Consider the following 27171-nt stretch of genomic DNA (forward strand, 5'->3'; position numbering starts at 1 on the left):
TAGGGGGAAGACAGGCAGGTTAATAGACCCTTACATACAAATTGATAAGCATCTGGAGGGAGAACTATAAACTGTAATAGTCACCGTGGAGCATCAAGAAAGATGTTCCAGAAAAGACGATGCCCAATCTCAGACCTGAAGGATGAGTAGAAGTTACACAAGAAAAGACAGTATTTCAAGGAAGGAGTGGTCAACTATGACATGGCATTGGAGTTGCCACTGAGTTGGACTTTGGAGGATTTGTGGATCCTTATTAGATGAAAGAGAGAGAAAAGGGCCTCCTAGATGCAAAGAACACATGGACAAATACAGAGACAGGATAATAGGTTCTGGAAGTGGACAATTGTCCATTGTGGCTGAAACACGCGTAGCGTTGAGAGATTCAGGGGAGGTACCAGTTGACGATGGTTTGAGGTGCAGCTATGGAAGAGCTGATCTGCCTTGCCTCACACTCTAGTTCTCCGTTTAGTGCAGATCTCGGTAAAGACTGGAAGCCAACACAAGTAATCTAAATTCAATTAATTATGTACTGAAGTAGCCAATTATGGAGGAGCATGACAAAGAGCCACCAAAAATGGAAAAAGCTCAAACCTTCAAGTCCCAATATTAGATCATTTATATGATTGGCCCTGCCTCTCCCTGTGATGCACCATCTCATCGCCTCTGAAGTGCCTCTTCCATCACTTATCTCCCTGCACAAGTGACTCTGCCTCGGTTTCTGCTTGTGTTTATTATACAGCAGCTGTCTTCATTATCATCTCCTTACACCATTGTGTGTGTGTGCATGAGGGCGGTTTCCGTGATGATTCCAGAGCAAGCCTGTGTGGCACCTGTGCCATGGTTTTGCCTCCACATTCTCACCCAGTTGGTGTATCAGCTAAGGGTGGATGGGTATATCTCTGGCACCAGTGAGGCTGTAATGGAGTTGCAAGCCCTACTTCCAGCTCTTTTGTGCATCCGTCTTCTCCGTGGAGGTGAGCATCTAGCAGTGTGTGGGGCAGATGAGGGTCTCCAGGATCATGTTCCTTTATACTCATTAACTTGCCGACATAATGCTCATGCAGGCTTCCAGCCCAGCAAGGAAGAGCTCCTTGCAGGGTTCATTGGGGATCTTCTTACCTGAAATCCACGCACCCTCTCACCCAGGGAGAGAGTCCCTGGGGACCACCAAGTAGCGCTGAATTCATCCAAGATTCAAGTCCTCCCGTGGGGCAACAAGGGAGTCATTTTAGATAAGGATTTCCCAACATCTGTTCCCTGGGGTTCCATGGACTATTGATTGGTATTTTAGGAAAAAGAAGTTTGCATGATTGAGAAATGTTGAGAAGGTACTTAGATTGAGGCAGACCTAAAGAGGTTATCTGAAGTTTGGGACCTCCGAGAATTTTTGGTCTGCTAATGCAGATAAATTCAGAAGATGTCTGGTAGGTAGGTCACAACTCCTAAACGTATTTGGCCATGGATGATGTTTTTCTAGGCCATCTCAAGAGATTGGCATTTCTTAGAACAAACTTTAGAAATGGCTGGGATAAGCGACAGAAGGCGCTCCCAGCAGTAAGGAGAGCAGAAGGCTAAAGAGACAGCTCAGTCCACTCTCTGGGGAAAGGAGTATTATGAGTAATTAAACCAGACGAGTATTTTCTCTGACTGTGCCCAAGCTGATGGGAATGGCTTAAAAAAAAAAAAAAAGTCCATAATCATACTGACGAATTCCACTATAGATGTGCTTTATCTGACCTCCGCTGTGTCCTCAGTATTGCCACGTGGGACAGAGTCCCTGAGCACCCTCATGAGCTGCGCCTTTGCCCGGCCCAGCTTTGACCACTTTCTCATGCATCACTCATCCCATGGAAGTGTTGTTCATCCTTCCAGGTTCGTCTCAGATGCCATTGCTGTAGCCTATGGCACCCCCAGCACCCTACTTCTAGTTCTTCAGCACATTGTCAATTCCAGACACTCTGCCCTGTCTCAGAGCTGGCCACCTACTTGCCATCCCACAGAAGTTCTTAGAGGGTCAGGGCCACATCATGCCAACCAGACTCCTCCACAGCGTACGCATGCAGCAGGTGCTCACTCACCGCTTGCTGAACAAAGGGGCACACGAAGGCATGAACAGACGAATGGATGGTTTTCTCTAACATGAGGGTTTCCTTTGGCAAGCCGCCCTGAGCATTGCTTAAGTCCACGGAGAGGGGAGTGGGCAAAGCCGCCTCGCCTGGGCTCCAGGAAGGCCATGAGAAGCCGGCCCAGAGTTCTGGGCGTAACCAAGGTTCAGGAAAGGTCACCTTCCCTGTTGCTGTCGTCAGTTAGCAAATACCAGGACTACTCTGGGGAGGAGAGAACGGCTCACCCGTGTTAACTTTATAGTGTATGTTTGACAGCGGATTGCACAGAAATGCCAGGGATGATTAGTGCCGGCTTTGGCTTTATTAAGTAAACATGACTGTGTAACATCTGACATCCTGTCCGTACCACGTGGATCCAGCCTTTCCCATGCGGCTTTGCCGAGCCGCTCACATTCAGGGCTATTAAAGAGAGAAAGTGAGAACAAAAACAGGCAAGGGGGAGCATTGAAGGAGAGCGCAAGGCTAACCGCTGCCGTCTATTGAACCAGCACCACACTAAACTCTCTGCTGCGTTCTCTCCTGAAATTTTCACGGAAACCTTAAGGGATGGGCGCCATTATTAATCCACGTTGCAGGTGTGGGCTCCGAAGCCCAGGGAGGTTTCTCCTACAAGGTCATCTAGTTAATAAGTAGCAGAGCCTGGTTCAGAACCCCTGTGAATGATTCCCAGACCTAGGCCCTTCATCATTGCACTCTGTGGCCTCCCATATAAATAACCTATCTGAGTGTGGTAGAACAGCGAGCTGGTTTTCTTCTGGGGAATCATTTACATGTGTACAGTGTACTGCAAAGCCAGAGATGAAAGCTAAGTCGGTTTTTAATTGGGAAGGAAAAAGATTGATTCTTATTTGACTTTATAAATAAATTCAGCAAGTGTCAGATGGTGATGACTTGTTCATTTATTTATTCATTCAACAAATATTTGCTGAGCACTACTGTGTGCTGGGTACTGTTCGGGGCCCTGGGGATACAGTTGGAAGCAAACCAGCCAAAGTCTCTCTTCCAGTGGAGATGCACAAGCGATGTGCAACAAAGAGGCAAACAAATGAAGGAGCAAGATTATTACAGATTGTGCTATGAAGGGAACAAAACAAGGTAATGTGACAAAATTGATGGAAGAGCGTTAAAGGATGAGCTCGGAAGGTGATCAAAGAGGCCTATCTGAGGGGGGTGACATTGGAGCTGAAAAGTGAAGGACAAGATGGAGCTGGCATAGGAAGGTCTGTGGCAAGATCATTCCAGACAGAAGGACCAGCAGGTGCAAAGGCCCTGGGGTGGTGGGGGGAGGATGGGGAGGGAGACCAACCTTGCTGTGTTGAAGAAGATTTTACACATGTGGTTGGAGCATAGTGATAGCAGATCGTTGATGGTGTTAATGACTAAAGTTGGGTCAAAGCAAAGGATAGGTTTTAAAATGTGATCTCAAAAGAGGAGGGCTTAAGATAGGATCCCATATGCAAGAGTCAGCAAACTTTGTCTGTAAAAAGTCAGATCATAAATATCCCAGGCTTCATGGGCCATATGATCTCTGTCATAACAACTCAACTCTGCTGCCAGAGCATGAAAGCAGCTGTAGAAAACATGTAAACAAATGAGCATACCTGTGTTTCACTAGAACTTTATTTACAAAAACAGGCATAGGAGCTGGCCCGGTGGTGTAGTGGTTAAGTTCCTGTGCTCCACTTTGGTGGCCCAGGGGTCGTTGGTTCAGATCCTGGGCACCGACCTATCACTGCTCATCAAGCCATGCTGTGGTGGCGTCCCACATAGAAGAAGTAGAAGAAATTACAACTAAGATAGACAATTATGTACTGGGGCTTTGGAGAGAAAAAGAAAAAAAAGGAGGAAGATTAGCTCAGGGCCAATCTTCCTCACCAAAACAAACAAACAAACAAAACAGGCATAGAGCCAGATTTGGCTGTGGGCTCTAGTTTGCCATACACTGTCTTAGGTGTTATTGGGTGTAAGGTATTAGATACTATAATTTCAGACTCGTCCACACAATGCTATGTCTAATAATTAGTGATATTGTGTATACAGTTGCCCTAGGCTCAGGCTTCTCAAACTTTCTACCCGAGTTGTTCTAATAGCAGAGGTGGGTGAATGCATATCCGCAGGAGATCTCGAGGGAGGAGGAAGCACAAAATCTCTTTGAGGCTTCATGATTTTGCTTAAGAACTCAAGTGAATTTTATGTTCTACTCCATAATAAATTCATTTGTTTTAGTGTAAAGTTATTTTTTCCCAAAATGTTTGAGAAAAATTAACCCTCCAAGCCAGTGAACGTTATTGATCCTGTGGCCTCCAGAACCTCTGTCCCTGGGGCCTGCCGATCACAGTCTGTGAACGATGACATGGGTGGGGACGGTGGAGGCAGCTGGGGTTGTTGCCCCTGCCTCAGAATCCTTTCCCTTGGCGTTCTCATATACTGCGTCTTTCAGGGCGTTTTCTCACGCTGCATCTGTTCCTTCATTCACTCACCCATTTTTTTATTTACTCATTCCTTCCTTCCATCATTCGCTTGGTGTTCACTTTTAAAACTCCTGCTCTAATGTTACACTAGTTTAGATATTAGACTTCAAACATCTCCCAAATTCCTGAGCTTTCTCAATTTTTAATACATCTCGGCTACTTACGTTTGTTTTGAACTCTCCACTGCCACTTGCTACAAACATCTGACTTTTTTGAATGTGGCTTCAGTCTGGCAGGTCATTGTGTGTTTGCCTTGCATGAGAGAACATGGTCTTCACCCGAATTCAGAAGCTGCCCGCACCTTCATAACCACCGCTCAGCATTCAGGCAGGCCAACGCCCGACTCCTTTGCAGACCCCTCTGATGGAATGCATGGAGTTTAGACCTCATTACCTCGTCACTCCCTCATACTGGTCAGGTTAGCTACACTTACAAAATTGCAAAGCTTATCCATGGAACAAAGCTTGAATCATTAAATCAAACTGAACTCAGTTCTATCATCACAGCAGTGCTATCACGCTTAACTCCTGGTATCTCATGACAGGTAGACGACAGTGATGGTGGATGGTGGAATGGGTGGTGGCCACAAGCAGTGGTGGAGGCAGCGACAGAAATGGGGGTGAGAATGGAGACAGTGGCACCATGGCTGCAGCTGAGGACACTGGTGGGAGGTGCTGGTGATCAAGGCAGTCGCACTGGTGATGGAAGTGGCAGTGACAGGGAGGTGACGAGCCAAGAGTTTCATTGTCTGGCAGACACCTAGGCAACCTCACTTCCTCTTCTGTTTTCTTATCCCAGTGTCCACAGCAACATCCTGCAATGACCCTGGGGTCCCGCAGAACGGGAGCCGGAGTGGTGACAGTTGGGAAGCCGGTGACTCCACAGTGTTCCAGTGTGACCCCGGCTACGCGCTGCAGGGAAGCGCCGAGATCAGCTGTGTGAAGATCGAGAACAGATTCTTCTGGCAGCCCAGCCCGCCAACGTGCACGGGTACAAAGCAGCTTCAGAGGGACCCTGCCTTCTCCTCCCACCTCTTGTGTGCTCCAGATCCGCCCCGCGCACACACACACATAAGCAGCAGCTGGGTCTTGAGCCTGGCCAAGGGAATTGGAACACCAAAGTTGCAGAAAGCCCAAAGTTTACCCTGCTTTGCATGCATACATGCACACACACACACACACACACACACTTGGTCACATTCACACACGCAACTCACACGCTGCACACTACAAATTCTTCACTCTCCAAAATGGTCCCAAAGATTTCTAAGCATGGCGTGTCTGTCCCTTTTCTCCCTGGCCCAGGCTGTTTAGGTTGGAAAGGGGCCAATGGGTCACCTCTGGAGGTCAGGGTCAGCAGGTTCCGAAATGACCCTTCTATTTCCTGAAGCACCGGAAGGGCCCCCACAGGCGAGGGGTGCAAAGGAAGGAAACTTGTGCTTCCTCTTCTCAAGGACATTGTTGGTTCCCTGAGTGTTGGTTCTCCAGACCCGTCTGTACTCGTGAAATCTCCCGATTTGACAGATGAAGAGATGGAGACAAAGATGTGTCCAAGGTCAGGTAGCTTGTAAGAGTTGGGCCTGATAATCCTGCTCCCTAGCTGTGTGAGCCTGCGTGAGAGGAGGACAGGAGAGAAAGAGTAGAAACAAGCGTTCCGGGTGCTCACTGTCACGCGGCTTTTTCTCAGGCAAAATGCTGAATGCATTTATCTCCCGCGTCAATGACGGGTGTTAGAAGAGAACAGCAGTCATCGAGTCCTTGCCATGTGCCAGCCCCGTACTGGACGTTTACTTACACAGCCTCCTTTCTGTACAGCTCTCTCAAGTGAGGACCATGCCCTCACTTTACACTCGAGGAAACTGAAACTTAGACAGATTTGTGTATCTTGCCCCAAATCCAGAGCTAGGTTATGGTGGAGCCAAGATTCACACCCACATCAGTCTGAAGGCAAAGCCTTTCATTTCCTCCCCCCTACATTGACTCCACGCTGGGGACGGGCTCAGGGGACTGCCTAGCCACCCTGCGCCCCCACACGGGCTCCACGGGAGCCACTGTCCAGGCCTCTGAGGCCTGACCTCTGTGGGCCATGCTCTGAGGCCTGGCCTTGAAGGTGAGAACTAAACCCTGTCTCTCAGAGGTCATTGGGAGTGTGCATGACAGGCGTGTGGTGAGTGTACAGCGGGCAGGAAGTTGAGAGCTGGGTTCCAGAACCAGCTCGGTTCTCAGCGACGTGGCATGCCATGTGGGAGAGAGCGTGGGGTACGGAAGCAGGCAGATCCGGGTAGGCCCTGGCTCTGCCGTTCACTAGTTCAGTGGCCTTGGGAAATTGCTTCATCTCTCCGAGCCTCAGTTTTCTTGTCCATAAAGTGAGAGTGAATATACTTCCCTCACGGCCTTGTGGGGTGAGGACACAAATAACCCTAATCTCAAGAAATACTCATTTCTCTCCTTCCCTCCTTCCTTCCTCCGTCCTCTCCTCTCTTCTTTGTTTTCTTCTTTCGAGGTTTTGGACTCACTTCCCTTCTCTGAACCAGAATTCCGTCTGGTTAAGGGAATTCCGGTGAGGCCTGGGAGGGAATCAGATGCCCTCTGAGCCCCCTTGCAAATCCAGCATTCTCTAAGGCAGCAGTTCCTTAGCTTTTCTTGTGGAAAAGCAGGTCCTGAGACGAGACTGTCCCGGGTGGAGAAGGAGGGCTGCGCTGCGTTACTTTGGGGAGAGCAGCGACTGTGTGGTGAGCAGGGCAAAGAGGTTAATTCGGCTTTCATTACCCATCTTCTGCGCTCGGCTTAGAGAAAGGTTCCTGCAGCAACAAAGTGAACATCTTTGCCTTTTCCCTCCAACAGTCTGGAAATCCCAGCGACAGGCCCCTAATTTCCAGCTCCCTTGGCGGTCTGCCATGACCGGTCTGGCTGGCTTTGACATCCCCGCATTATAGGGAGGGAGCAAAGGAAGGAAATACGTGTTTGTGGAACCTCAGCCCCATCACGGGCGCTGGCCTAGACGTTGTAGCTACATTATCACAAATGAAATCACCACGTGGTAAGTTTAGAGCTCAGGGTCTGGATTCCAACTATCTGGGTTCAAGCCTGGCTTCACCACAAGCTGTGTGGCCTTAGACAGATTACTTAATCTCTCTGTGCCTCATTTTCCTCCTCCATACAATAGGGAAAATAATAGTACCTACCTCATTGGGTTGTTTTGAGGATTAAATAAGATAATACTATAAAGCACTTAGAACGTGGTTCATAGGAAACACAGTATACATTAGAAGCCATTATCGTCGTTACTCTTTTCTTTTTTTATTTTATAGATGAGGAAATGGAGGCTCAGAGAGATGGGATAGCTTGCCCAAACTCACAGCTAGTAAGTGGCATAGGCGGAATTTGAACCCAGGACTGTGCAAACTTGAAAATCAATGGCCTTTTTCACAACTCTCGCCCCTCACTACAGCCTGACCACTCCTTGGCCATCTGGGATGGTCGGGAGCCTGTTTCCACTTCCATCTTGGCATCTGTGGTTTGTGAGCTCAAGCCTGGGCCTGCAAGGCAGAGCTCGCCTTCCATCTCTAACTCACGGAGCGTGTGGACGGGGCACGGTCACGGGTGTGGGGGCAAGTGCCCTGGCTTAGAAGTGAGACCTGGCTTCTAGTTCCAGCGTGGCTTCCCAGCCCCACTGAGTCCCCACTGCAAGGATGGGGTGACGCTGGGATGTTGCCACGGCTTCATTTGGCTTCCTACAGCTCGGTTGTCCTGCTGACTAGTGTCTGGGCCTAGAAGGGGAAAAAGGAACTTTCTTTGTGCCAATCAACCAGCCCCCAGCAGCAGGAGCCCCCCGTCATGGAGCAGCCCAGGAGTCCAGCCAGAGCCTTGAGGCACAACTGGCAGAGGGCGGTTAGGCCCGTGCCAGAGTCCTGGGTGGGAAGCAGATGCCCAAACGTCTGATGCCAGGGAGCCATCTGGAAGGGAGCTGTACCAGGGTAGAGGCCTAGAACCCAAACAAACTGAGAGCACTTTGGGGGTGAGCAGAAGAATAACGGAGGTGGTTCCAGAAACACTGACACTCACCCCATCTGTGGCAAAGTTAAGGGAAGAGACCCCTGAGCTGGCAAGGGAAGCTGGAGCCTGGCAGCCCTTGCCTGAAGGGAGGCATCATTGTGCCCCCTTGGGAGGACCCCTGGGAGCCGGGACTGCAGACACGGGTAGAGCCACTGTCTGTGGACTGGACAGTGTGGTCTTGCTTTGAGTTCGAGGTTTCATCCTGATCATCCAGGCCTCCAGTCTGTCCCATTCATCGAACCATCTTCTCTGGAGAGGGTTCAGCAGAGAGATGAGTGGGATACAAGGCAGACCTGACTCAAGGGAGCGTCCTCGCTCCCAGAAGCTCTTGCGGCTGGGCCTTCTGGCTCCGGCCTGCGGGGAGGGGGCCTCCGGGAAGGGCACTCCTCTCTATGCCACTGCCGCCAGGGATTCTGCAGCAGTCCAGAAGAGTGGGGAAATGACGGCCTCCAGGACCGAACAGCTGTGGGTTTGAGTCTGAGTGACCCAGGGCAGGTTACTTGTCCTCTCTGAGCCTCAGTTTCCTCCTTTCTAAGTCAGGGAGGATAACCCATAGCTCATTAAGTTGCTATGAGACGTAAACGAGCTGATGTGTCTGAGATGCTGTACGTCTGAGATGCCTGACGTTTAACAGGTGCCCACCTGAACGGTCCTGGTGCTCAGGTTGGTGCTTGAAACATATTATCCACAGAAAACAGCACACTGCACGTGACCACTCAGAGTTTATGTTCAGCCATGTTAGGGTTTTTATGGCCCGGCCTGCAGACCTTCCATTTCTTTTTTTTTTTTTTTAAAGATTTTATTTTTTTTCCCTTTTTCTTCCCCAAGCCCCCCGGTACATAGTTATATATTCTTCATTGTAGGTCCTTCTAGTTGTGGTATGTGGGACGCTGCCTCAGCGTGGTTTGATGAGCAGTGCCATGTCTGTGCCCAGGATTCGAACCAACGAAACACTGGGCCGCCTGCAGCGGAGCACGTGAACTTAACCACTCAGCCACAGGGCCAGCCCCAAGACCTTCCATTTCTTAAACGGCCCCCGTGGGGCATGGATCCAGCCCCTTAAGCCTCACCCTAAGCATAAGCTGCAGCGTGAGGGAACAAAGCTCAGCCCTGCAAAAGGCGAGCAACTGCAGTCTTGGACATGCCCTTGGCTCCGCCTCCGGGTCCCGTCTCAGATTTTCTAGCATCTGCTTGAACAACTCTCTGTGCCCCTATTTGCCTACTCCACTGCCAACCGCCAACAGCGCCCTGTAGTTTTCAGACCAGGCCACATTTGTAGTCTCAGCCGTCTTTTCCTGTAATGACCCCATGCACTTCCCAGGCTCGGCTGCGTCACAGCCTCGTGCTCTAGAGCAATAACCCAGCCGTGGAGGAGGAGAGCTCATTCAGGGTCTGAGAGGTGCCTGGGAGGGCTCCGGGAGAGCAGCTCGCTGTATCAGCAGCCACCTTCCACCTCCCTGCCTTCTGGAAAGGCCTGTCATCTCCTTGGAGGGGGCCACCGTGCCCTAATTGGGGATTTGTAATATCTCCATACAATTGAGGCATACACGCTCTCCTGGATAAGGCCTCCTGGAAAACTGGAAGGGATCGGCAGCCCCAAGCAGATGCCAAGTCAGCTGGCTGTGGAGGAGGCCAGCCACGCTTGGCAGGTGAATGTGGTTACGTTTTCCACTCCTCCTGGTATCGAGTGTGCTGGAACTCGTGGTAAACACCTACAGAGCTCGCCTGGAAACAGGATGTAAGGCAGTGGAAGGAGAGCATGCATTTCATATGTCTGAAAGATGAGTGATGGCTCTGTATATTGACTACTTGCTGTATGCTAAATGCTTTAACAGACATCTCCAAAATCTTTCTAGTCCCCCATGAAGGAGATATTATCTCTTTTTGCAATAGAGAAAGGACACTGAGGTCCAGAGAGGTTAGGTAAATTCCATAAGGTCACACAGCCAGGAAGTGGCAGAGCCAGGTATTTTGTTTTTGTTTTTTAATAATTGATTGAGGTGAAGTGCACATAACATAAAAGGAACCATTTAAAAACAAATGATTCGGGCCGGCCAGGTGGTGCAGCAGTTAAGTGCATACGTTCCTTTTTGGCAGCCCGGGGTTCCCTGGTTCCAGTCCCAGGTGCGGACATGGCACTGCTTGGCATGCCGTGCTGTGGCAGGCATCCCACATATAAAGTAGAGGAAGATGGGCACAGATGTTAGCTAAGGGCCAGTCCTCCTCAGCAAAAAGAGGAGGATTGGCAGCAGATGTTAGCTCAGGGCTAATCTTCCTCAAAACAAACAAACAAAAATAATAAAAACAAACAATCCAGGGGCACTTAGTGCATTCACAACGTTGTACAACCACCTCCTCTATCTAGTTCCAGAACATTTCCATCACTTTGAGGTAAACCCTCACACCCATTACGCTCCAACCTCCCCTTGGCCCCTAGAGCCAAGTTTTAACTGAGGTCTCTCAGACTCAGTCCCTCCTCTGCTGCACTGACCGGGACCCATGTGACCAGGTGAAGGGGACAGTCTCAACCCCGTGTTCCTCTCTCCTCAGCTCCCTGCGGGGGAGACCTGACGGGACCATCAGGAGTCATCCTGTCACCAAACTACCCAGAACCCTACCCGCCAGGCAAGGAGTGCGACTGGAAAGTGACAGTGTCGCCAGACTACGTCATCGCCCTGGTATTTAACATGTATGTACCTTTCCCCCGGGTGGGAGACAGAGGGCTCAGAGCAGCTAGGGCTTTCACACCCGGGTCTCTTGGTGAGTATACACAGGTCTGCTGTGAGCGGAGTTCCCCATTTCGTGGCAGGGGAAAGAGTCCCAGAAAGGAGAGAAACTAGCATTTATTGAGTGTCCCCTATGTGCTCGGCTCACTGGCTTCACACATCTGACCTTCTTTAATCCTTATAATGATGTATGAAGGAGCTATTAGTATTTCCTTTTTGTTTTTTTTGTTTTTTTTTTTACCTCTGAAGATGTTGAGATTCAGCAAGGAGGACCCTGCTGCATCCTTTTCCCCTGCCCTCCTGTCTTTTCCTCCTCTGCACTCACCTGGCTCCTTCCGTCACGCTCCCCAGCACACAAGGAGGCTCAGGGTTCTTGCAGGTGCGCCCCACCCAGCTCCTGCGCTGTCTCCTTTATTCCTCTTAGAAGCAAGCTCCTCAAAAGAATTGTTTCTGCTTTTCTCTCCTTCCTTACCTCCTGTTCACTCTCAAACCGCCGAAATCTGGTTTCTGCCTCCACGGTTCCACCGGCAACTCTTCTGATGAAAGACACCAACGAACTCCTGGTTGGGAAACAAAATGGAACTTTCCGTGTTTTATCCTCCCACACCTCTTGATCGCGCCCTCCATCCTTACCCTGCTTTTCCCCTTGGTTTTTTGAAGTTACTCCCTTTTGGTGCTCTAGCTTCTTCTGTGATTTCACGACTTCCTTTCCATGCCCCTCATCCTCTGCGAGGTTCTACGATGGGCTCCTTCTTTTCTTGCCCACACCTCCTTCCTGGACAAGCGCATCCACTCCAAAGACTTCACTCTCCTCTTGTAAACTGAGGACTCCCCTCTCACCCATCCAGACTTTCTTCTGAGTTACAGGCTCCCATATCTAACTGTTGGAGGTCTCTGTCTGGTGCCTGTAGGCACTCAAATGCAACGCATACAAAACGAAGCGTATTACTTCTCCTCCCGGATGACCTCTGTTCTGAATATTGCAGGGTGGCACCGTCATCCACCTTCACTGCTTCTTCCATTAGCCACCAAGGTGTGGCGCCTCTGCTGCCATAACACTCCTCGTATTTTCCCTCCTTCTTCATCCTCCCAGCTACTGTCTTGCTGGAAGCCCTCATTATTTCCCATCTAAATTACTGCCATACTCTCCTAACTAGTTCCACTGCCCATCTTACCTTCCACGCCGATCTCTTCCTTAGCTAGCTGTCAGACTGATCTTGTCACGCAAAATACTAAACTAACCACCTCATTTTCCATTTTAATATGCAATCATATACTCCTCGGCAATAAAAAGGAATAAACTACTGACACATGCAGCCACGTGGATGAATCTCAACAATATCATGCTGAGCAAAAGAAGACAGACATAAAAAAGTACATAATGTGTGATTCCACTTACATGAAATTTTAGGATCAGCAAAACTAATCTGTGGTGATAAAATTCAGTTCAGGGGTAGCTTCTGGGGGTGGGGAAGACTGATTGCGAAGGGGCACCTTGGAACTTTGAGGGATGGTGGAAATGTTCTGGATCTTGATATGCATGTGTCAAAACTGACAGAGTGGTACACTTCAGAGCTGATCGTTTCATGGAGTATAAATTAGACCTCGATTTAGAAACAAAGAAACAAACAGGTAGATCCCTTATTTTGAAATCCTTTAATGACTCCCAAAGGTCCAAACTTTTGAGTTTCATTCCAAGCGATCTGGCCCCTGCCTACCTCTCCAGTCAACCCCCAGCCCAGTCTTAATGCCACCCCATCCTAACCCCTGAGCTCCAGCCAGACTGAACTATTCACAGCTTCTAAGGCTATTTCATGCCCTTGTGACTTTGTGCTTCTCCCTTCACAGCAACTTCCTTTCCCTCCTTGTCCGACCGCTGAGGGTCTTTTCATCTCCCAAGACTTCGCTCCAGCCTGGCCTCCTTGAAAGCTTCGTTTCCTCCTCCTGGAGGAACTTGGTGTTGTGCTCCCATATGCCTGTACAGACGGTAGACTTTGCCTTGTTGTCTTCACATCTGTCACTTCCTTCAGCCCCAACGCCGTCTTGAAGAAGGGGTGGTGTCTGACATATCCCCGCATCCTGGGCACAGTCCCCAGCATATTGAGGTGCTTGGATAAAGTCTGATGATGGAAGGAAGGCAGGGCCAGGCGGAAGGCAGTTAGGCATGACGGAGCCATAATGTGTGACCAAGACGGACTCACTCCAAACCCTTCTTTGCTGACTTTTGAAAGACCAGATGGGTGAGAGCTGAATGATGGGGGCAAGAAGACCATAGCACCCGGCAGTGGTGGGGTGACCTGGCAGCTGACACCAGTGTGAGAGGGTGCCGTGGGGGTGGGAGGCCAGCGCATATCTGGCTTTTTTCCCCGTGCCTCCTAGACGCCCTTCTTCTCTGTCTGCCCACCCTACCCCTTCATCCTAGGCACGTCATGGCCCCCTCCCTCTTCCTTATGTCTTGCTAAGGGTAGTACCACCATTTCATTCTCAGTTCCACCAAATGGGTGTCTGAGTCTCCCAGGCCGTGACTGGGTTACGAGCGAGTTTGCATCAGAAATCTCTTCTTTGTAAGCTCATTTACTTTTATTCTGTTGTTTTTATCTCTGCACACTTGATGGGTATCAACTGCCTTTGTTGGATATATACCTAAGAGTGGAATGGCTGCATCATAGGCCAGCATATGTTCAGATCTAGTAGATATTGCAAAACAGTTTTCCCAAATGGTTGAACCAATTTACACTTCCCAGCAGGTTATGAGAGCCCCAGGGGCTCCAGTTCTTGCCAATCCTTGGAATTTTCCATCCTTTTCACCCTAGGCATTCCAGCAAAATAAATTACATTCGACAACTCGAATATTCAATTTGCTAAATTCATACAGTTTTTAAAGTGGATTTTTTCCAACACCAGGGTCAGAATAACTAAGAAAAAGGCATACCTGTGGGTGCCCGGAGTGGGTGGGAGCAGATCTTGAGGAGAGCTGAGGAGATAGAGGAATGAAGGCAGGGTCCTCCGTGGGAACAGGCCCCTTCCTGCCTGGGAATGGCTGCCTGGGTGGCTCTTTCCCTCTTGGGAAAGGAGGTGAAGAATAACACTGTGTCAAGAACCTTAGAGGCAGGTAAGAGACCTGGGTTCTGGACCTGCTCTGGCTGACCACACAGAGTGTGAAGTTGGTAACTCGTTTTCCCTTTTATGCACAGTATAGTGAATATAGACAACAATATTGTATTATGATCATCAAACTTGCTAAGAGACTAGATCTGAATTATTCCAACCACTAAAAAGAAATGATAATTACGTGACGTGATAGAGATGCTAATTATTGCTACAATGGCAATCATACTACAATACATAAATGTCTCCGATCAACATGTTGTTCACCTTAAATTTACACTATGTTATAGGTCAGTATATTTCAATTAAAAAAAAAATTTTTTTAAAGGAAGGTGTTAGTTTTCAGCTCCAGTTTTCTGGACGCTGACTCTGGAATCTGCTCCTCAGCCACTGGGCCTTCCTTATCCATCTTTTCGCCGCACTGGGAGGCGCTGGGGCTTCATCCTCTCCCTCCCCCCAGCAAGTCGCAGGGGTTGGTACCAGTGGGATGGAGGGCTCACTGCCTGGGAGGCCCCGTCCTTTGGTGGAGCCTAAGGCCCAGGACGAGCCTTTATTTGACCTTAGCGGGGTGGGGGCGGGATGTTTTTGTTCCTAGCTTTAACTTGGAGCCTGGCTATGACTTCCTCCATATCTACGACGGACCGGACTCTCTCAGCCCCCTCATAGGAAGCTTCTATGGCTCCCAGCTCCCAGGCCGCATTGAGAGCAGCAGCAACAGCCTCTTCCTCGCCTTCCGCAGCGACGCCTCGGTGAGCAATGCTGGCTTTGTCATCGACTACACAGGTAAGGCACAGGCAAGCGCCCTGGTGGCAGAGATCGCTGAGGGCGGGGCCAGCCAGACCCGGCAGAGGGGAAGCCCGAATGCAGCGTAGAGTAGTGAGAGAGCATTGGCCGGGACCATAGGGAGCCGGTGCCAGTCCTAGCACCGCTGCCACCTGCAGAGCACTTGCCTTCCTCTGGCCCTCTAGGCGGCTTAGTCTCTCACTCCCAGGTGTCCCAGGCGTGGGAGAAAAGGAGACCAGCATTCTTCTTGCACCTCACTTCTATTCCAAATCGTTGCTCTTCTTTTCTCCTTTTTCTATGAGGATCATTCCTAGCTCTTCTTCAGTCTCATAACTTCAGCCCACACCTATCAACTAATATCTTCCCAGTCACCCCCTTAGGGTTCTGATCTGAGACTCAATCTTCCTCTCTACCCCAAAGCCCTCCACCATCCTGGATAAATTCAGTGCCCGTGTGGACAGCGCATCCAACTCCTGGGGTCACAGTGCCTAGACCTCTGCCCCAAGGACACTCCTTGGCCATACTCTGGCACCTTGTCATAGGCTGGACACTTTCTGATACTTCCTGATCACGTTGTCTCACCCCTCCAGCTGTGCCATCTTTTATTCTCATTGCACTTTTGGATTAATTAAGGCAAGCTGCATAGTGTAGGGGTCCAGAGCAGGGGTCAGCAAGTTTTTTCTTAAAGGACCAGATAGTAAATAATTTAGGCTTGTGGGCCATACGGTCTCTTTTGCAACTACTCAGTGCTGCTGGTATAGCACTCAAGCAGCTGAAGACAAAACAGAAAGGAATGGGCTTGGCTGTGCCCAATTAAAGTCTACTTACAAAAACAGGCCACATCCCTGCCTGGGCAAGAGCACAGACTGTCGGATGAACTGGGTTCAGGGCTCATCTTTCCTATTTAACAATTGCATGGCCTTGGGCACGTTATTTAATCTCTCGAAACCTCCCTTTCTTCATCTGTAAGATGAGGGTGGGGGAATAACTGCCTCACAGAAATGATGTAGAGATCAGTGACTCCACGCATCAAAGTCCTCGGCACGGTGCCCGGCACAGCTCGAGCGTTCTGTAACGTTCGGTGGTACTGAGATCAGTGCCGGGCTCTCCAGCGTTCTACTTTCTCCTACTCTATTCATCTCTTTTTGACCTTTTCTTCTTCTCTAATTATCCCAGGCCCCATTATCCACATCCTAGCTCCATTTCTTGCTTAATTTGTGAATTTGGCAAGTTATTATCTCTTGAAACCCATTTCTCCATCTATAAAATGATGGTCATAATAATTACGTTGCAGAAGGTTAAAGTTAAGAGATACTTTATACATGCATATTATATGTGTGAGTATAATGCCCCGTGTGTACTCATCACTTTACAATACTCTGGAGATGACTGATTTTGTTATTGTTACTGTAACCCAAGTTCACCCAGGCCTCATCAGCCTGTGTGTACAAATGAGGTCACATTACCAGTTAAAATTAAAAAGTTTCTGGCTCATGTCCCCCACTTGCAGAATGTAGGAGCTCAGCAACCTTTTCAAATGTCCCTTAATTAAATATTTCTGGGATCTCTTGGGAATATCTCGCATGAGCTCACAAACAATACTGATTATAATAATAGCTAACTTCATGTCCACCAACTGCTGGCGCTGTCCTCAGCACTTGGAACACATCAACTCGTCGAAGTCCTCGTAACTATTGATTGTCTGCTCTTTGTCAGATACCGTTCTAGAAGATACTTTGGTGCACAAATTAGAGAATGTATAAATAGAATAGTTTTATTTGTAGTCTTCTTTCTCATGGGGCTGGCCTGGGAAATGCATATTCTGCCATCCTCTCTTCCTCCACGCACCTACTATTCGATAAACCTCCTGCACCCAAACCCTTCTCCACATGCCGATATCAGAACTAACACAGTCACATATCTTGGAATTCTAACTGGAGGCATGATCAGCCTGGGACCCCCATCGCTCCGCCACCGTCGTCCCCGCTGCCATATCATCATCATCCTGCTTTTTATTATTCATCTCTCTAATCACACCCTCATTGGTATTCCTGCCCCTGGTCCTTCTATTGCATAAACCTTGCAAAACTGCATCTTTGTTTCAGCCATACCCAAGTGGCTGAGCGTGGCCAGAAAAAGTCACACATACATGGCACATGGAGCCACCACCAAAGATACCCTTTAACCCCAGCCAAGTCTTAGCAACCCTGCAGAGCTGCCTCTGACTTCTCCCACATGGAGTCCTCTACTTGCCAGAGATTCCAAAATTTTACCCCAAATGTCACCACTTTCAGATTTCTTACAAGATGACCTTATTTCATCGTCCTTGGATATAAGAAGCTCCTGAGTAGAAACTCCCTCAGCTTCTTCCCCGGTCACCTGGAACATCCAACCTGGCTGTGGCCGCCTCTCCCCAGGTCTTCTCCACTGAATTCATGTGCTGGAGCCCACTTCCAAGTCCTCTTTCCCAAAGAAGCCCTTTCCATTTTCAGCTGTTGGCCCAAGACCATATGGAGAGGAATTCTCAAATCCAAAACATAGCCCAGGGAATGAGGTCCTTCCAGCTGCCACCTGAGCCAGCCCAGCAGCTGGAGGAAGGCCAATTACTGGGAAAAGAGGAGAGGGGAGAGCGGAGGCACAGCCCACCCATGCACTCTCCACCTCCTTCTTAGCATCTGTGGTACAAGTACCAAGATAAATGTGTCTGTCTGGAGTGAGAGGTGCCTGGCGAGACCTGGAGCTGCCTTCCTTCCTTCTCAGATTGCACACCCCGTGATATTAGTCACCCCCCTGCTAAATGCCCAACCTCTGGTCAGAGAGCCCATTTGATGGGACCCCCTGCCTTACCTGTGGTCTCCTTCTCCGTCTCCCAGGATCCCTGGATTCCTCGGATGAGTCTCCTCTGCTGCCAGATCCCATGGCCTTGACAATGTTCCCTCAAGTTCAATATCTTTATAGGGGTGGCCTCCATCACTTGTTAACTGCATGGCCTTAAACAAGTTTCTTAACTTCCCTGAGCATCACTTCCTCATCTGTCAAAGAGAGACAGTGGCACCATGTGAAGGAGTTGTTGTGAGGGTTGTTAAATAGACACAGCACCTGACAGAGGACCCAGTGCCAGTAGGTAGTTGCTTTGATCTGCCCTCTTCCGTCCCTTTGCCTTTTTTCCTGTGTCATGGATATTTCATTTGTTCTGCTCTTGTTTGGGAGGGAGAAGGTCTTGGACCCCTCTTCTTGGGGCTCCCCCATTAGAACGTTGGTACAGTTTCTTTCTTGTTTACTGAAGATATAGAGTGTGACTATGATGTTTTGTACACATGTATGGAGGACTGTGGAATATATAACATGAATACAGTCCTGAGTCACTTAACAACAGGGATGTTCTGAGAGATGCATCATTAGGTGATTTTGTCGTTGGGCAAACATCATAGAGAGCACTTACACAAACCTAAACAATGTAGCCTACCACACACCTCGGCTATCTGGTACTAATCTTACAGGACCATCATCGTATATGCAGTCCATCGTTGACTGAAATGTCATTACACGGTGCATAACTGTATTTGTGATGTGTGTCATGTGTGTCCTATATATTTCTTCAGTCTATGGCAAAGAATTTAAATACTCTACACTCTTCAAATCCAGAGAACATCGCAGAATGAGATATAGCCCACTGAGGACTTGCACATTGCGGCAGGTCTGGATCCTTAGGAAGAGAAGAATTGGCCTCGTCTATCTAGAAGCCATCTTCTGTCCAAAGGCAGAATCCTGTCTTTTAGAGATATCCAGGGCCCTGCTAGTGCTGAGGATCTGGGACCTGTGGCTTCCATGCTTTGGGAGGTGAGCGGAGGCATGTGGAGAAATGTTGCCATGTGGCTGAGCCCAGCGAAAACCACTCTCTGGGGTCAGCCCCTTTTCTGACATAAGGCAGATGGACCAGGAGCCTTTCCCCACATCCTGCCAACTTCCCAAGTGGGAACCAGAAATAGTTTGGCTGCATCTTAGTCAGGGATCACTTAGTTTCAAATTGAGAAACCCACTCAGACCAACTTAAGCAAAAAAGCGGGTAATTTATTATAAAAATGTGAAAAACAGAAGCTCACTCAAACCAACTTGAGACAAAAAAGAGACTTCATTATAAGAAAGCAACTGGGGTTGGCCTGATGGTGTAGTGGTTAAGTTGGCACACTCCGGTTCGGTGGCCCAGGGTTCGTGGGTTCAGATCCCAGGTGTGGACCTATGCACTGCTCATCATGCCACGCTGTGGCAGTGTCCCACATGCAAAATAGAGGAAGATTAGCACTGGTGTTATCTCAGCAACAATCTTCCTCAAGCAAAAAGAGGAAGATTGGCACAGATGTTAGCTCAGGGGCAATCTTTCTCAACAACAACAACAAAAAGAAAACAACTAACAGCCAAATTAATTTAAGGTAAGAAGGGTTCTACATTTTAACAGTACAGATAACAAAACTCACTCTAACTTAACAGCAAAAGGGAATATATTTTTAGACTACAAAAGCCCAAGGGCAAGAAGCATAAACTCCTAAGGGATTGAAATCAGGATGGGAGAGCTAGAGGTTGAGGTTACCTCCTCCATCTCCAGGACCACTCAGTCTCCTCCCCACCTGTTTCTAAGTAATTGCTACATTCTCCTCTCACTACAGATCAATTTTCATTGCTTCTCCATTCTCCTAGGACAAGTATGGCTGCCTCACTCTTCACTTTGAATCACTTCCCAGTTTGTGTCCCAGTTCTAAATCCCAAAGGACCATCCGATTGACCAGGCTTAACTCAAGGGTCCACTGAGCAGTGTCATGGGATTAGGCTTTTTCATAAGAAGCAAGGGCAGATGAGGCATTTTTATTAATTTGTTCACTCAGTAATATTTACTGAGCACCCACTATGTACCAGACACTAATGTAGGGGCTGGCAACAGAGCAGGGGACAAAACAAAGTCCCAGCCTCCATGGAGCTCATGTCCTAGACTGATGGACAAGTCTGCTACCAGTGAGAGGTTGGAGGGCCGCCTAATTATAAGGCAGAGATGAATGGGTTTGTAGGTGCCTCTGTTCACTTGCTCCCGGAAGGTGGCTGTGGTATCTTGGCCATCTCTGGGCAGGCCTCCTCAGAGATGATTCTGAGTGCAGTCACGTCAATTATGGATTTCCGTTAGACCGTGTTCTGAGGCACTTCTCTTCTGAATTCAGCCTTCTGGGTAGCTTTACTCTTTGCTAAAGGGATACACAGGGAATGAGGAGGATCCTGTCTTTGGGATACAGTTATTAAAAATGAGGGGCCGGCCCGGTGGCGCAGCGGTTAAATGCACACATTCTGCTTCTCGGCTGCCCAGGGTTCACTGGTTCAGATCCTGGGTGCGGACATGGCACCGCTTGGCAAAAAGCCATGCTGTGGTAGGCATCCCACGTATAAAGTAGAGGAAGATGGGCATGGATGTTAACTCAGGGCCAGTCTTCCTCAGCAAAAAAAAGGAGGATTAGCAGTAGTTAGCTCAGGGCTGATCTTCCTCAAAAAAAAAAAAAAAAAAAATGAGTCCCAGGGAGGTTTATCGTCTTTTTACAGGCAAGAGAAATCAACAGAATGGGGGAGGGGAGACCTTGATTCTCATCTTCCAGCAGGTGTGGTGGCCTCCTTCTGGGCTGGGACATCTGTGTAGAGTGTAGAGACCATTCATTCATTCAATAAGTGTTTATTGAACTCCTACTTCATGCCATGCCCTGTACTGGAGGTGGAGGACACAGCAGTGAGCAAAATGGTCATGGTCCTGACCCTAAGGTAACGTACAGTTGAGTGAGGGAGACCGACAATAAATAAGTAGACAAACGAGAAGGAAGAAGTTAGGAAAGAACAAGCTACCCTGAGAAGGAGAAATGAGAGGCCCACTGAAGAGTGGGAGCTGGTGAAAGTGAAGGCCTCACAGGGCAGGTGACATTTAAACAGAGAGCTAAAGTTTGAGAAGAAGCCTGCTGTGTGAGAGCAGAGGTGGGGCAGGATTTCAGACAGAAGGAAGAGCAGTTTGCAACATGTGTTAGAGAGTCTAACTCAGGAGTGGCCAAGGTGAATCAACTGCTCCCAGAAGATACTAAAAAGTACCTATTTTCTCTTTCAAGCCCTTGGAAGTGACACTGTGGACCAAGGAGTTACGACCAAATTTCCACACCTGCTCCCACCATCACCGCTACCACCACCCGCCGCTGCCATGGGTCTTCCTCTTTAAGTTCAAAATAGAAACGTCTTCATTTTTTGCCAATTTTAAAAGTAACACGTGTTTACTGGAAAAATTCAAACAATACAGCAGTATATAAGACGTACTCTAAAAACTTAACGTCCCCCCATATACCATCCCCTGAAGTACCATTATTAATGGTCTATTATCTCACTCCAGATGTTTTATATAAATATAAATTAATGTAAATTATGTACCAGGGGTTGACAAACTTCTGCAAAGGACCAGATAGTAAATATTTTAGGCTCAGCGAACCAGATGGTCTCTGTGGCATCTTCTCAACTCTGCTGTTGTCATGGTAAAACAGCCGTAGACAATATGTAAACAAATGGGTGTGGCTATGTTCCAATAAAACTTTATTTACAAAAACAGGAGCCAGCCTGTGGACTGTAGTTTGCCGATCTCTGTTTTATGTGGATGGGGATCACACCTATGTACTAATCCATAATATGGGTTGCAGGTTTTGGGGAGATTTTTTTGCTCTGTTTCATTTTTTGCCCAACAGATCTTAAGCATCTTTCTCAGTATTCAAAGACTTCTGCTGTTCTTTTTAAAGGATGATTTTATTTCAGCGGATGGTTCTAAGCCAACCTTGTTTAACCAGTTCCTTACTGGTTGGGTGTTTGGGTTGTTGTTTTCAGTTTTTTGTTATTACACTGTTTGGAAATGGAACTGATCTATTAGGACAAAAAGAAGCTGGTTCATTTAATTATCCCATTTTGGAAGGCTTGAGTTTCTTTTATTATTATCATCATCATCATGTTTTAGTCATTTAGTTTTATTATTCACAGCTGAGCTCCAGTTTGGCTGACGGCAGACCCGATTTTGGTCTTAATTCTACCTCTTAATAGTTGAATGGTTTGGAAAACTCATTTAGTTTCTCTGATCACCACATTCCTCATCTCTAACCTGAGGAGGAGCGTACCTGGCCCTGCCTGCTGAAGAGGCTATTGTCAGACGCAAATGAGATAACAGATGGGAAAGTGCTTTGAAAATTATAAAGCGAAATTCCTGCGTAAGGTTCTATCATCGTTATCATTATCATTATCCTTGTCATTATTATTAATGTGATAATGCTTCAAATGATGAGCTCTTGCTCTGACATTTGGGTAATGATAGAATAGGGTCTGTAGTTGGAATCACTGATGTAGTTGTTGATTTTCCAAGCCCAGAGATATTCGGCCAATCAATTTAGTACCCATTTATTAAACTTCTATTATGTGCCAAATCAGGCCAGACCCAGTGCCAAGTTCTGTGCTAGTTTCCGGGGTTATGAGAAGAATAGGTGATGAGTCCCTGTCCTCTAGGAGATCAGAACCCACTGGAAATAAATACACTTACCCAACCTACCAAGATAATGTCACACATACTATAATCAAGAAAAGAAAAGCAGATTCTGCTAGAGAGAAGGCAAAGCTCAGGAAACTTGCTCAAGAGAGGATGGCATTGAAAAGTGAAGGAGTTTGCCACACAGAGAAGGGAGGAAAGAACATTCTGACATACTGTAAAGTTCTGGGGCAGTCATCTCCATCTGGGTTCCAGTGCAGTGCGACAGTTCCCCGAAAGCACAGTTGCTTATATGAGGTAGAAGTTTATTCTCCTTCCTGTAAAAGAAATCTGGAGATTGTCATCCAGGGCTGACGAGGTGGCTCCACCTAGGCTCCTTTTGTCTTTCTGCTCTATCATGCTAGTACATGGCTCCCATTCTCAAGGTGATCTCAGGATCCAAGATGGCGACTGGAGATCCAGCCATCACATCTGAGTTTCAGACTGTAGGAAGGAGGAAGGAAGGAAAGAAGGAAGGGCCAACAAGCATTCTCCAAGCTGAATCACCTTCCCTTAAGCAGCCTTTCTAGAAGCTCCACATTTACCTATTTAAAAAATATTTATTGAGTGCCTACCATGTGCCAGGCACCGAACTACAGCAGTGAGCAAAACTGGAAAATTCCCTCCTGGAACCTACGTTCTAGTGGAAAGAGATAGAAAAAATTAAGGTAAATATATAGTACATGAGATAATATTGATCCCAGTGCAGAGAAATAAAGCAGAGTAGGGTGATGGAAGTGTTGGGGAGAGGAATATTGAAACTTTAAAGAGCTGATCAAGGATCTGTCACTAAGAAGGAGATATTGAGTTAAGTCCTGAAAGAGGTGAGAGAGGGCGCCATGTGAACAGAGGAACGTTCCATGCACAGACGCCAAGTGGTTGGAGCAAAGTTAGCAAAGGGATGATGGGAGTTGAGGTTGTAGAGGGGAGGATTCGGGAAAGAATGTTCAGGGCCTTGTAAGCCTATAAGGATTGTGGCTTTTACTCTGAGTGACACAGGAGGTTGTCATCTGACCAGCCCAAGTTTACATCTCTTTGGCCATATCTAGCTACCCAGGTGACTGGAAAATGTAGATATCAGCTGATTCCTTGATATTCTGGATAAAATCTGGGTTCCATTATTTAAGAAAGAAGGGGGGAAATGGATGTTGGGCACCCCAGCTAGTTATGCCTCTTATGAACTATGTCAACTCGTTCCAAGTTGCTTAATTTCTCTGAAATAAAGATTTCAAATAAATATTTGACCCACTTTGAATTTATGAGAAGCACAGATGAAATATGCAACATGGTGACAGTTCCCTGTATCTCTGTGATCCACATATAGGCCACCCAATGGCCAGTTATATTCTGGAGGCTACTGGGCTCAGGGAAAGGACAAATTTGATGAGAGGGTCAAGGCAGCACATCACAGGGCACATGAGAAAACCACTGAGGGGTCCTCTGCTAGATGAGGGAGAATTTTCTGGGTCCCAGTCCCACTTGAGCTTAAATTTAGTAGTATATCCAGGACTGCTCCACGCTTAGCTATGGGCAAAGACAAAGAGCAGGGCCATCTTAAGGGCTCCCGTGCAAGGCTGGCTAGACTTGGCAGTATCATAGACTCTTACAGCGCCATCCCACCAGTCAATGGGGTGATTGGCAGCTGAGTGACACCCTCAAGCAGCGGCTGCCTTTTGTATAGATAGCCTAAAAGGTACCCCGGTGACAAGGACAGCCCTCAGCAAAACTCCTCCTGAGCCATTCATCTCTGAACTCTGATCCCTTCTGTTCTGGCTCTTTCCTCCTTACATCTGCTTTGTGAATTTCTGAGTCCTTCTACAAGGGCTGTCAGCACCTTTCTGTGAGCCCCGGTCTCTAGACCTCACTACTGTATTCCCATAGCATAGCCTCCAGGACTCCGACGGAACCTGATACTCAATTGCATTTCCCTATGCTGCCCCTCCTCAGCTGTGTCCTGACACTGCCCAGGTCTGATGACAGGCCTCTTGACCATCAGTGGTCTTAGAACAGAAGGATGAGAAAAGACAGCAGTGCATGGAAGTGAGTGTTGGCTCGCAAGAGCTGCTCAGCATTTCCAGCTGATAGTGAGAAAGGCTGTGGAGTGCTCTTCTCCAGAGATTCAGGGCCATGACTGGTACTCTCAATTGCTCAGGAAGCATCAAGTTCACTCTTATCCGGTGCAGAGGGACAGAGTGGATGCCTGATAAATACATCCATGGTATACCTGAGAGGGAAGACAGAAGCATCCAGAGTCAAATGGAAAAGTACTACTGTTTTCATAAACTAGCAAGCACCGAATACCCGATGCAAAGCCCTGGAAAACTGTGTTGGAGACCCGGACTTAGCCCAGAGGTTGAAGTGGGGTTTCCTACTTCCTTCCTAAGACTAAGTATTGGTGCCCATGCACTCAGAACACCTGCAAGGCATAGATATGACAGCCTGCAAAGCTTCCCCTACCCAACCGGTAGCACAGTTGTAGGCAAAAGAAAGAGAAGAAGAGAAAGCAGTCTCCAAAAGTGGGTGCTGCTTCCCACACAGAGGCAGAAAGCTAAGGAGGCCTGCCGTGCTGAGTGTGGGCAGTCAAAGATGAGCGAAGGGGTGGACTGTGCCCCTGCACTGACCTGTGCCACAGTGACCCTGTCCACAACTCAGATCTGCTCCAGGGACCGCCAGCTCCCACCAGTCAGAGCAGCTCGTGCCTCCCCCAGGAGAGTGAGTTAAGGGATAAGAGAGGATCTCAGAGCTTCAGCTGCGACTCCCTCCTTTGTGGGTCAAGGCAGGAATGTGGGGAGAGGAGGGAGAAATTTCACTCTCCAAAATGCCTTCCAGCCCTAGATTTCTAACCAAATTTAGAGAAGTTTCCAGACCTGAAGGGAATAGGACCAGCAATCCCAAATCCCATGTGCTTTGTGGCTAATTAGAGTCAGGGCTTCCTCATGGAATTAAGCCACTAATGAGCACTCTGTTTATGTATGTGTGTGTCTGTTTATTTTTCCTTTTTCCAGAAAACCCCCGGGAGTCATGTTTCGATCCTGGTTCCATCAAGAATGGCACGAGAGTGGGGTCCGACCTGAAGCTGGGCTCCTCCATCACCTACTACTGCCATGGGGGCTATGAGGTTGAAGGCTCCTCGACCCTGAGCTGCATCCTGGGGCCCGACGGGAAGCCTGTGTGGAACAATCCCCGGCCCGTGTGCACAGGTGGTGGAGCCCAGGGGTGGGGAGGTAGTCGGAGGGAGTGAGGGCATGTCCAAGTCAGAAGGGGCTGTCAGCGAGGGAAAGGGGGAGGCGGGACATGGTCCTCAAAGGGGGGCCCCTTGGGTTCACTCAGTCCCTGTCAGTGTGTCATCTCTCTCAGATCACACAGTATCCCCACCCCCACTCAGATAGATGTCCTCAAAGGTGGCCCCAGACATGCCAGCAGCTCACACCAGGGACAAAGGTGTTTAAAGGTGACCCTAGGCTTGCTCCTGGGCCTAGGGAAAGTCATCGAGGGGTCGCATGTAAAACTAAGGGCAGTGAGCTGGACTCCAGGGGCTTCTGGGTTAGCTGTGGGGTTCTGACGAGAGAGATAGGATGGAGTGTTGGAACTTCAAGAGCATGGCAGCCACCTAAGTTGGAAAGCAAGGAGGCCCCTTCGCCCAGGTGAGAGAAGCTGGCTCTGAGGTCCACCCCTTGTGGACCTCATGAATGGGAACAGAAGATGGCTGGGTTGCATGGGCTGGCCGCTCCCAGCGGGGCCACTCTGGGGAAGCTTCAGCTCCCTTCTCATACAGGACACTAACTGTGTGGATGCAGACATCAACCCATAGGACAGCAGATCATTTCTAGGTCCCACCTTACTGTAAGCAGAAGAGGTTCCCAAAGTGTTCCCCAAGGCTGTCCCTCCCAGAATCAATGCCAGTGTTAATAGTTAGAGGATAAGGACTAACAGATGCCCAGCATCAGGGTCCTCAGGCCACATGCCAGGCCAGGGATGGATGGCCTTGGGAAGGGCAGGTCATTGTCCTCAGAACTCCCATCCTCCACATTAGTGGCTGCACATCCGGGGCAGCCCCATCAGGGCCGGAAGCTCAGACTGGGAGTGAGCAGAATGGAAGATGGAGAGCTGATGAGGGGCCCACAGGGTCACCTGGCCCTCTATCCCATTTGTCTTTCAGCCCCCTGTGGGGGACAGTATGTGAGTTCCGATGGAGTGGTCTTGTCCCCCAACTACCCACAGAACTACACCAGTGGACAGATCTGCCTGTATTTTGTCACCGTGCCCAAGGACTATGGTATGGGTGTTTTTGTATGTTTGTCTACATGTTTTCTGACTCCTTCCCACTCCTCC

General features: G+C 48.5%; 1 protein-coding gene across 1 annotated transcript in view; it reads left to right on the forward strand.

Annotated features, from left to right (window-relative positions):
- Positions 1-27171, forward strand: part of CSMD2 (CUB and Sushi multiple domains 2) — a 588433-nt gene that overhangs the window by 442014 nt on the left and 119248 nt on the right. The window contains exons 27-31 of the mRNA XM_070510384.1: positions 5396-5587; positions 11203-11341; positions 15082-15269; positions 25845-26039; positions 26999-27115. Coding sequence (XP_070366485.1) covers positions 5396-5587; positions 11203-11341; positions 15082-15269; positions 25845-26039; positions 26999-27115 — 831 coding nt within the window. The remainder of the gene's footprint in view (positions 1-5395; positions 5588-11202; positions 11342-15081; positions 15270-25844; positions 26040-26998; positions 27116-27171) is intronic.

Source organism: Equus asinus, chromosome 5 (genome assembly GCF_041296235.1).
Source record: "Equus asinus isolate D_3611 breed Donkey chromosome 5, EquAss-T2T_v2, whole genome shotgun sequence".
Classification (NCBI taxonomy): Eukaryota; Metazoa; Chordata; class Mammalia; order Perissodactyla; family Equidae; genus Equus; species Equus asinus.